Consider the following 12,692-nt stretch of genomic DNA (forward strand, 5'->3'; position numbering starts at 1 on the left):
AGGGGCTGTCAGTGAGGGAGACATTGAAGACAAATAGCCCTGCAGGGTTCGCCGGACAATGAGATCTACAAAGAAAACGAACAGGCGTGAATGGTATGTTTGGTTATCATATCATGCTGAGCATCGTCACAAAATGAGGAAAGTTTGAAAGTCACCCGTGTTACCCAGGAAACGTTGATAAACCAAGAAACATCGAGATTTGCACAAACTGCAATCTGTGTAAAGTGTGTTCCTGATTAGCCAGGCGTTGCGCGAATTAAACCATTTCCCTATTTGTAAACTGATTCAAATGCTTCTTGTTTAGTGGTTCGGGTTGGGTGAGGATTTACCATCAACCCACCCTGCGACGTTTTTCAGTCAACACAGGCTGATGCGTCTTCTCGAGGCGGTTCTCCTGTAGTTGACTCTTCCCACTTTGTGAGCAGGTGTCGAAAAGTGATCCTCTGATCGGTTACCTGTTTAACGTGGACTCCGAGAGCTTGTCAATCACAATGTCACTCCTTCGCTATCAGCCAATCACCACCGCCCATAGCCTATTTAGTGTTACGAGTCAGGTAATTACACCGATAACAACCCGGGGGATGAAAGGAGGCGTGGCTTGATCACTCGATAAACCAGTCAGTGATCGTGAACGTGCTGACAGGCAATTAAGCTCCGACTTCTTCCGGACGATAGTGTTATGTGTGTTTTGTATTACTTCAAATAGCAGGGTAGAACTCCTAGCTTTCTAGATACAGTCTGTTACCTGCAGGGAAAGGAACGTCTTGGACAGATAGAACCTAGACCCATAAACCATGAGTTCATCAGCTGATGAAGAAAGAAGTCATCCCGAGGGTGCGACTGGCAGTTCATCCCACCCTCACGCCCCACTCTTTATCCGTGCATCGGACAGGTATCCAAGGACACCTAAATGTGCTCGCTGTCGGAATCATGGAGTCGTTTCGGCTCTTAAAGGACATAAAAGATACTGTCGTTGGAGAGATTGTGTTTGTGCCAAATGTACACTTATTGCCGAAAGACAGAGAGTGATGGCTGCTCAGGTGGCCCTAAGAAGGCAGCAAGCCCAAGAGGAGAATGAGGCCCGTGAGCTTGGACTCCTGTACGGCCCTGGTGGTCTGTTGTCTATTAATCGTGAAAATGTGCACATCTTTGACTCCGATGCACCATCGTATCCTAACACAACCGGTGGTTCCTCTCCGACCTCTAGAAGCAACTCTTTAGAAACGTCATCACCCCCTCTGCCAGTTGACGACTCCAATCACACTCCAGGTACGTCATGTTTACTTGCACTATACACGCAACGATTACATAGCAGATTAAATAAATAAGAAGAAGCAAAAAAAAGATGTGGATAGTAAGTCTGAAAAGAGAACATGTTCTGTGTATAGTTTGTATTCAGGATTCTATAATCACATCGCATTATTCCGGCCATAAAAAATGACATCTTAGCAGTTATTGTATTGTTTGATATAATCCTAAACCTTGTAAATTTCGGCATAGCGAATCTATTGTAGTACCCACCGTCTGAAAAAAACGAGTTCTACACTGCCTGTAAGGTCATATCTATGATTCCTTTTCAAATTTCCTTAGCAATCGCCCTCCATCTTTCTGCCTATTTTCTCAAGTAATATAAGTTCATAATTCAAACACATAACATCAAAACTCACATGTATTATAACCATTATAAACAACCTTCGGAAGATGATTTGACACAATGATTATGTCTATATAATAACAAAGAGAGTTTTTATTTGAAATGTTATAATATAAACTGGGTAATTACTTAGCCAAGGTAATTGCGTAAAGTATTTACATTTATGAAATCTATATCTAAACCATTGAAATCCGTGATACATTTCTTCATATACATAATGTATATCACCTTTTAGTTCGTAATATCTTACAATTTTTCATCCTTTTTTTTACCACGATTTAATAATTCTATTATTCAAAGATATCAACTAATAAATCTATAGTCTTGACAGTCACTACGGGAATTTGCACAAAACTAGCATTGCTATGCCAACGCATGCATACATATAAGTAGATAAAGTTGCATTAAAACATGTTGTTTTCCCTCTTTTACTTGTTTCAATGTATTAAATTATATCACATAAAATAAAGTAAGCCCTACATTTATCAATTCCCGAATACAGGTAAGGAAGGTGCAAAAGTGAAACGGTTAATCAAGAGACGAATCTCGTTTTACTATGCTCGTGAGACTTTGCGTGACTCAAAGGTCGAATCTCATCAAGGATAACATTCCATCCTTTGTAGTGATGACGTCGGTGCGACCTTCTATCTGCTCCAATCTCAGAGGCACTGGCACGTTACAAACCGATTTCATAAAATTTAAAAAAAAATGTTTTAAGCTGTTGTCACTGTATTTAAAATATTTGTCATCGTCCATGTTGAAATATGATTTGGACTTATTAGGGCTTTCTTGTAATAGTAAAGAAATATGCCACTTATGATATTTTTTTTTCTTGTTCAAATTTCAACTTTAAATTTTTTTATTAAAGACACTTGTGAACCATTTGAACCAGTTGTTAAATAATAACATTCTTTTCGACTAACAAATATGTTTAACAAAAAATGGCAATCAAAGAACAAACTAACACAATAATAATGAAATGTTCGTTTCTTTGAATATGGACATAAAAATTATATATTGTTAAGCACATAATTTACTTCAGTTTTAATGCCACATGAATAGCTGTTCCTGCAAACAGAAATTCTGCTACCGTGGTACATGTTTAGTTTCGACTATTACAAATACATCCTTATAGTGTTCCACCAAAAAGAGCTGTAATGATTACAAAAGAACAAAGACATCAAACGTCTTTATTGTGAGTCTGTGTTGAGGCTTCAAGGATATTATTTGTCACGGTTGTACAGATATGATTATCAGTAATGCAATTTAAAATACAAAAAATAGGATTTTAATAGTTTAAGACCTTTTAACTTCACAAATCTCATATTGAGCGTAATAGTTATCACTCTCGCTACAATCGCATATAGATGAAAGCTTTTGCAAATGAGCAATACATAAAAGTTACTCAAAACCACTTCAACCAATTTTGGCGAACATTTCGCATAATGTAATAGGCCCATGTACCGAGTGACCGTGATCATACAGATTCGAGTACACATATTCCCCAGCAGTACAACTTTATCCCAGTCGGGAGTTCATGAAAGCACTCACGGTACTGACCACATACCACTTTGATTGCTTGACCGCTCGAATGACCATCTACAAGATGGACGCACCATACAATTTGTCCATTCATTGGGTGCATGGGAGGATCACTTAGGGAGCCTTGGCTGACGGATGATGTACTGAAAATACGTCCCCCAGTACATGAAATAGACATAAAGGTGATATAAAGAAGTCAATGGACAAATTCAGAGCGTCGAGTCTTTTTTAATGTCTATGCTTGCTTTTGACGGCCGCGGCATGATTAAAGAAATGACAGTAGTATGTGACAAGGAGACATAGTAATATGTTGACGATATACCCGTAATTGGAGCTAATTTGTTTCCACCTCTTCCATTACCTTTGAAATCGAAGTAGTTGTCTAATAGTCCTTAGTTTCAACGGCTTTTGAGTGTGTTGCATAGCTTGGATTGACATCTGAAATCCCGATACATACTTGGAACAAAAGAGCTGCTGGTTGTTAGGAAATAAGATATATTGTATAGTGGTAGATAGGCCCCTTGCGTGCTATGATGTCGTTCATACGTGACAAAAAGAAAATTTGTGCTTGAAAAAGTGAGGGATGAGCTGTTTTCAAGTCGTTTAGATTATTCTCCTTTCGGTTGGGTAGATATGGCAATAGCGTAAACCAGACGTACAGGAACATGGGGAAGTTTAAACAGGTTTAGAATTTACAACTTGGATATAAATCGTATTACGGGTTGACAAGGATATGTAGTGTTGTACAGCGTGGTGCTCCTCTGAAGTACGGTTAACCTTTAAAGGCTAAGGCAATAGTAGATATTTTGTAATCCTCTTGCGATTTCAAGTATCTTAAGAATTCTAGTTGTACCGATTTGTCTGCTGTTAATGTGGTAAGTGCGCACGGATTATGTGGGGAATGATGATTTGTGACAATAGCTGACATAGAATATGGACTGGTGACCACATGACAGGACAATGGCCATTAACATTGTATGTAAAGATAACATTTTCGTTACCGTACATCGATCCTTTTCATCCTCAACAAACAGTCTCATTTCACGAAGGGCTTTGGTGTTAGAGTGTCTTACACAGGTACCTTTAAGTGTCTTCATGACAGTATTGTTTTTTCAGCAAAACGATTTGATGAGTCAAAACATGTAGGAGTCTGATTCATCAACGTGTAACATATGTAACGCCAGCTTTTAAATATTTACACCAGTATGGATGTAACAAATAGTTTCACGGAATGATTTATATGTGATGAGTACACGGGATAACATGTTATGAACATTAATCATGAAGTCCATCAAGCAAAACATTCTGAATTGCATTTTATTGCATCATCATTAACGTATACCGATCGTCTTGCAACAGTGACATTCAATGGTTATATCATGTATTGTACAAAACAAATAGCACATCAATGTAGTGTAAGATATGTTCTGCCGACATCAGGTGATGGAAATATGACAATTATAATGTAACTATAATACTTTAACGATAAATATTGGAATGTTAAACTTGTTAATCAGATAATTTCATACATTTCCAAACTAACTGGTTCAAATACGCTGAAACATCTCACAGGTGGTATCACCAAACCAATGACCAATTTATCTTTAAATTAACATCAGTAAATGACAAAGTAGATTTTTCGCGTCACTTGTCGTTTCGAGGATTGAAAAGGCCACAACGAGAGTCCTTTGTCCCTCAAGGTCTGTAATGAAGGTGCCTAAAAATCAAGAGTCCTGGAGACAGCCACCCCCTTGATGTTGTTGACAAAGTTCTTCATGCCACGTTTAATGTTTTCTCTATCATAGACATTTGTTCTCTCCATCATAGCCATTTGTTCTGTCTTCTCAACCCTTTTGTTTGGCTTACTCTAACTTTGTAGGGTTTATTTCACTTCAACTATAGTGTTGACATGGCAAAAGGTATTCATCAAGCAGCACGGGGGTAGGCAGGGTCACTCTCTCAGCCTTGCACTCTTTCAGGGGCAATCTTTACCCTTGTCAACGGCCTTACCTTTAAATTACTCGTATGAAAGACGATTTACAGATATTTAACTGCATTTTAAACAAAGGAGCGAGCGACACTTGTGGCCAGAGGAATGAAGGACATGTGAAACTTAATATCAGTCCAGACAACAAAAAACATGTTACAAATCACGGTAACCATCCAAACTGGTTTAAGTGTCACGGATCTGTCTTTATTTTGGCAATATGCACCAATCAACGACCACCCCAACCTGAAATGATTGATTATATCCTTTTACAGTCGCGCAGGTTTCGAATGAAACTTGGGAAGATGGCAAATAGGCCTCTATACTTGACGTGACAGCACCAGTGAGGAAAATTAATATGTCACTTTTACACCCGAATGAGCAGGCTGGTCTCACAAACCATGTCAGAAAAGTATTTACCTGTGTATCTGTGTCAAATATGGAACATTCAATGAAAGACAAATGCTCGAGTTTCAACCAATCATAAAAGCTTAAATGTGTATTTCTGAAAGTCTTTGTTCTCAAATCAGATATGAAGTTTCAAGGTGTTAATGGGGTTAAAGGTGTGCCACAAATTCGATCTTTTTCTGCGCAAGTGTTTATGAATCATTGCAAGGCCCTGACAGAACACATATTGGCTGACAACTACATCACTGAATCTTGTCAAAACACAGTATGCATTTCAATAGTTGGTTCATCATTTTGACAAATACAAATGCAAACGTCATTCGATATACTCACTATGTACAATAAGAAGGGTAATTCCTTATCCTGTATTACAGACCATTCTCTCAACTAGGAATCAATGAATGGTGTGCATTTACAGGTTAAAGGAGCTTTTATAAACATACGCCGTTGCTCATTGCACATTTATCGTTGTTTAATGCTCATTTATGATCTCCCATCGATGAATTTCGATGCATTAACCAGTATATGAAATTTATTTCCAAGTATATAAAATCCATTATCTAGTTATATATAATTCATTGACTAGTATGTACAATCATAAAGAGGCCAAGTCCTCAAGGATATTAACACCTGTCATTATGATGATGTTAACACAAATGGAAGAGACATGGGAACACATCACAATTGTCACAAAACAGATTTAGGTTCTTGTAACCTATTTTAACCTAGGTTGAGGATATGGCGCTCATCAGTCAAGTACATGGACATGTTAGTGAACTGGAGAAGGATCTTTTGTTGTTATCTTTTACTCGAGTATGCAAGTGTTGCCTGACGGATGTCAATACGATACTCAAGCATGATGATGACAAATTACGCTTGAAAAATACCTATGACTTTAGCGGTATCAAATTGTACAAACTATATCAAATGTTAAATTATGCGTTATTTTAGGGTTAGCGTCTTTTCTTCTAGCAAGAAGACTTTTTTAGGCTGTATCTTAAGATGAAAGGCGCCAAGCACCAAAACGCGACAAGCTGTGTGTGTCCAAAACGTTTCCCTATTATTGCCTCCGGTATAGCTGCAAATAATATATACATTCTATAGTGCCATATGGTATGAAAATACCTTCTTATCTACGATTAAGTAGAACGTCGCAGTAGGTACAAAAATGTTTTTGATGTCTCATTTTTACGCTGAATTGAAGATATTTAAGTCTCAGATGTGGTACATCTCAAGGTGAGATTAATCCGTAAAAGAGGCCGTATCTGAAGTAACCACCGACCAGAAACGATTTATTGGTCAATCTTTTTCTGATTCAAATGTTACCAAAACTCGCCACCGCTTCTAAATAGGAGCACAAAGCACCATTCCCGGGAGGTAGACAGTTCTTTTCAGCTACCCCTTTTCTGTTTTAGGATTTTAAAACATTAACATTTAAATGATCGATTCATGAATCGTTAGGAGTAACCACCTCGGGAATGTGACGGTGGTGAATTTTATTGCAGCCTGTTACAATGTTAAAATGGTCCTGCTACAACCATTCAGAGAGATTCACTGACTGTGAGGACGTCATTATCTATAGTGTAACCTGTGTTATGTCTTACTTCAAACTGTGAACAAACTTCAATGGAAGGGTTTTATCGAGCTCTAAGTCCCAGGGTGTAAATTATCTCTCGGCGCATGAACACTGCTTGTTTGAAATGAACATCGGAACATTTAGCAATTAATGTTCTCGAGTGTACTGAGGGTATCCAGCTTAAAAGATGCCGGATGACCCGACGTAAAACCCCCGGGGGTAACAGAGAATGTGCTCAGGGCTTATGAACATCCACGGGGGGTAAAGACATACCCTGTATGGCATTTATGAAAACAGTTTGTCAGTCTTTCCGAAAATTTAAATGGGACATTTATACCATAAAATTTTCAACTATCCGTCTGCTTGGAGTCAGGCAAGGCGATATTGGCCGCCCCTGTTATTAATGTTTCATATTCTGGATTTTATATCTCTTAGCAATTGATTTATAACAAAAGTTAGGTAAGCACATTAAGTCCACAGGGTACCAGAAAGATTCTGCTTCAGAATGTGCGGTTAGTGTAATTATTCACTAATGTGTTTGATTTATAGAATAAACATAAAGCCAACAGACGTTCCCAAAGATTGTGCCTTTCAAATATCGTCTTAAGATATTCGTCGAAGCGTGATAACGACTCATACAAAGTATATGTAAAAATTACGCCTCTTTCCCCGCTCTCTGAAAGGTCGACTAATAGAATAGCTCTATTCTGCACGCACAATAATTTAGCAAGTATATCATGTTGGTGTAATAATCAAAAGACACTTCTAATGGGAGAAGTGCCTATGGGGCCAGCTGACGCCTTATATTCTTTTACCCTTACGCAAAGGGTCACACAATTTTAAAGAGTTGAATTTGATGAAGTTTCAAGAAAAAACGAACTACATTACAGTGCTACTTGAAGCTTATGAAAGGTCCTGTTCGAGACCGGCTTTGTGTAACAGTTAAGTGACTCGGATACATTACGGGTGTCCATGGTACATATTCATATTATCGGATGCAAGTATCAGACTGTTATAAATAATGTGACGAATGGATAAAATTCAATGAATAAATGCAACGTAGGACATAAAATAATATTCGTAAACATAGAAAATTAGGATTTCTCTCAATGCCTAAGCCCATAAAATGTCGATTCACGTTCTGACATAATACATGTTACTAAATTCCTAACGTGTTGATTTTCTTTTGCAGTAGCGAAACGTCAACGGCTCGACCCTGTGGCAACCGACTCCGGCAGTGCAGCATCCTCGCCGAACCCCGACTCCAGACCTGTGTCACCTGACATGGCAGACAGACCAAAACTCGCTGGCCGCAGCCCCTCTCCAACTCGCAGCATCTCGCCAAAAATGTCTCCAGAACCAGCAAACACTACCATTGACCACGTGCGCTCTGACTACCTCCCGAAACCCACAGCAGACGAACTTAGTTTTCTTGCACGTGCTGGTGCCGGGAAACGTCCCCCTATTGATATGATGTGCCGCATTTTTCCCCATATGAAGAGAGGGGTTCTCCAGCTGATCCTTCAAGGGTGTGGAAACGACATGGTTCAGGCTATTGAGCAAGTACTCAATAATCATGGCGAGCAGACGACTTCCGCTCTCAGCCAGACGACACCAACGCCGAGCTTGTTTCCTCAGTCCTATCTCAGCTCCTCACTCACATCCCCATCCCTAAAGTCAGCGTTCTCCCCAATCACATCCCCTCCCACAGCTCACCTGAACTCTATCAGATATACCTACGGCAGCGGAGGTCGGAGTCTGGCCCTTGCAATGCCCTATCCTCCAGTTCTACCGTTAGGACTAGGGTCCACCTATGGTTACAACGGACTCGCTTCTTCAAACAAGGCATTTCACTACGCAATGTACCCGTGCTGTACGAACCCCACAACGCATAGTGCAGAGAAGACAACGGGATGTCTCAGCGACTAGACTGTCTCAGAACTGTGTTGAACTTGTCTCATTTCCACTCAGTCATATTGGCTGCACAGCTGAAGATTCATCTTGAAGAGATCATTTGTTAAGTCATCTTTACATCTGAATGGTTTTAAAGATATTTACCAATATATTTGTAGTTTTCTATTGTAATGGCACATTCCGACGAATTATTGTAAAATGCATTCTGTGACTTACACAACCCAGTGTATATGATTTCTCTGTGTGCATCAACTGTTTTAGTTGTTTTCTAAAAAAAAAAATCAATTACACTCAACATAGTATTGGTAAAAAACACATCGGCCATGCCTTATTCACGTCAGAAACATGATGCTATTTCGGACATACACACACACACACACACACACACACACACACACACACACACACACACACACACACACACACACACCTTAAAACCAATACACACACACACACACACACAGAGCGCGGCTATGGCAATATGTACTTAATCACATCAGTCATAATTGAGATTGCAATCATTGCGCATATATTACGAGTGAGATACACACAAAGAATGTTGGTAATCCCTATACAGTAATAGACCAGGAAGGAACACGTTAATCAGCGATCTCTAAGTTCGTGTTAATTAATAACTTTATCGAAATTGAATTTATCTGATTGTATTCATAATACCAATATCAACTTTATTCAAATTTCTATTGGTCATACACAGTCAATGTACAATGTCATTGCTGTTGACATGAGGCCAATTAGAGCCGTGACAATAAATCATCTTAAGGTCTCCTTTTCAAGTAATGAACGACATAATACTATTTGAATTAACACCCTCGAAAGGTGAATTAATATCAGGTGGTCCTATGATATGACGTTAACCTTTGACAGTTCCATCGTGTTGATGGCTCAACTTCAGCTCAGTGAAGGTTTCCAATATTAGTTAATAGTCTTGTTGACATTTGATTCACGGTCATCGTCGTGGAATGTACATGATTTGCTCAACGTGGATTTTTTAAGTCTCATGTATTATATTGTCAATTATTATTGACGTTTTGAAATGATATCTTCATTGATATTGTTTCTCAAACATAAATGTAATATCATAGCATTTTGTGATATGTGCAAAAGACGCAAGATTGTGCAGCCATCTTTTATGTTCATGTAATTGACCTTATTATTTATTGTACATAATATATGTTATGACGACGAAAGCAATAAAGCTTCAAGTTGTAATGCTTTTCTTCGTTTTCCTTACTTCTATAGTTCGACATATGATTAGGGTATCAATTAGAATAATTTCTCTGTGTGTTATTATACGCTGTTTCAGAATATGACAGCTAAAAACATTAGTCTTGTTCTAATTTGGGGCTGAAACCCGACATAGTGCATAACGAACTGACATTATTACACATATAGTGTGACATTTTAACACATACCTATGAAAGGATACCCTTTCCAAGTGTGGTTGGTAATGGTTCCAGCGGAAAAGGCATACATTCTTATGCAACGTGAATGTTACAAATTTCCTCTCGAGCATAACATATATACTTCAGGTATTTATTCCTTTGAGCTAAAATGATATAGTGTTCCTATACGTTACAATTCATACGTCGAATGATTTTAGACGTGACAAATATGAAAAGTGTCCTTTGAAGATTTTCTGAATACTTCTTGTAATGTATGAGAATATTACTATTTTTAAGGTAAATAAGTAATCAATTAAAAAAAACGGACATTGATGATAGAAATAGAAAGACCAACACATACGGTTATGCAATAAAGAATGACTATACTACCACACTATTACACTACACTATACTATAGAACACAACACTACACTGTACTATAGAACGCTACACTACACCATACTATAGAACACTACACTATACTAGAGAACACTACACTACACTATACAATAGAACGCTACACTATACAACTCTACACTATACTATAGAACACTACACTACACCATACTATAGAACACTACACTATACTATAGAACACTACACTAAACCATAATATAGAACACTACACTACACCATACTATAGAACACTACACTACACCATACTATAGAACACTACACTACACCATACTATAGAACACTACACTACACCATACTATAGAACACTACACTACACCATACTATAAAACACTACACTATACTAAAGAACACTACACTATACTATAGAACACTACACTACACCATACTATAGAACACTACACTACACCATTCTATAGAACACTACACAACACCATACTATAGAGCACTACACTATACTATAGAACACTACACCACACCACACTACACTAAACTATAGAACACTACACTACACCATACCATTGAACACTACACTATACTAAAGAACACTACACTACACCATACTATATAACACTACATTACGCTACACTACACTACATGCAGCACCAGACCACGACCATAAACAATACTAATATTTGCATGTACACATTTCTTCTGAAGAGCTACATACAGTACATATGGATATTTTATTTTTTATTTGCCTCAGCTGTTTCTTCTTCTTCTTTTTTTTATCTTAAAGTCCAAGTGAACTTATGGCATGGCGCGTTGTCATCCGCCGTTTGTCACTCCTTTGTCCTCTTCTCTGACACTTTTTGTTCAATGATCCTGAAACTAGCAGGATAATCATAACACATTTCAGATTTATTCACCATTTTCAAGTTAATTAAACATTTTCTTTAGAACCAACACAGAACGGTATTTGATTATTAGATGGAAATGAAACATTTGGGCTTTTTTGTATCAAACAGAAACGGGCATCATGTATTGACTTAGAAACCAGAAGGCCTCGAAACTTGAATCAAGTTATAACATATGACTTAAGTTACATTGGTTGTTGATCATACATACATTTGGAATAGAAATAGAACCTAAAACCTAATATAACAATAGTGGTATGTTGTACTTTCACTACAAATAAACCATCCTTCCAAAGCCAAATGATTAATGAAATGATCAAAACGATTCTAACAATCACATGGCTGAATATATCCTTGCTAATAACTTTCAACTCACTGCAGGCATGAACTGCACTGCACGACGTGGGATAATTACTGGATGAGCAATAGTGCCTTGTCACTATTTATATAATTTACTAATAACCGTTCTATATAGTGAAATGTCTAAAGCATTCACATTCAATGAAAATTAGGATCGAAAGAAATCCCCTAACACTCAAATGAAAAAAGGTTGTCTGTTGTTATGAATACGAATTGAGACAAACCATCACCTTGTCTGACATCACGGTCTGTTACAGAAATCTTAACTTAGGCTCGCCTGTGTTATGTACGTGTCAACAGGAAACTTGCCACCCCGTCTACCCGGAATGACCACTGTTTGTCAGAAGACGCCATAGGTCTGGACCCAACTGCACACATACCCGATACCTTGTATCATGTGACCGGTGTCCGTGGATTTTCCAGGCAATAGAAAATGTCTCAAGTGACCAGTGGCCGTGAGAAGGGGTAATGAAATCCACACCAAACGTTTACACCACGTTGCAATTTGTTTCAACACGTTTATACCCCCACCTCCTATTGTGAGATAGCTTTAGAAAGTTGATGGGGTGTTTACTTG

General features: G+C 38.1%; 1 protein-coding gene across 1 annotated transcript; it reads left to right on the forward strand.

Moving 5' to 3' along the window:
* Nucleotides 1-757: 757 nt before the first annotated feature.
* LOC139479097 (doublesex- and mab-3-related transcription factor A2-like) lies at nucleotides 758-10,242 on the forward strand. Its single transcript, XM_071261859.1, has 2 exons — nucleotides 758-1,269; nucleotides 8,360-10,242. Exons 1-2 carry the CDS (start codon nucleotides 795-797, stop codon nucleotides 9,094-9,096), a joined length of 1,212 nt encoding a protein of 403 aa, XP_071117960.1. The 5' UTR covers nucleotides 758-794; the 3' UTR covers nucleotides 9,097-10,242.
* Nucleotides 10,243-12,692: the final 2,450 nt, after the last annotated feature.

This window comes from Haliotis cracherodii, unplaced genomic scaffold (genome assembly GCF_022045235.1).
Source record: "Haliotis cracherodii isolate W230 unplaced genomic scaffold, xgHalCrac1.p SCAF_4, whole genome shotgun sequence".
Taxonomy (NCBI): domain Eukaryota; kingdom Metazoa; phylum Mollusca; class Gastropoda; order Lepetellida; family Haliotidae; genus Haliotis; species Haliotis cracherodii.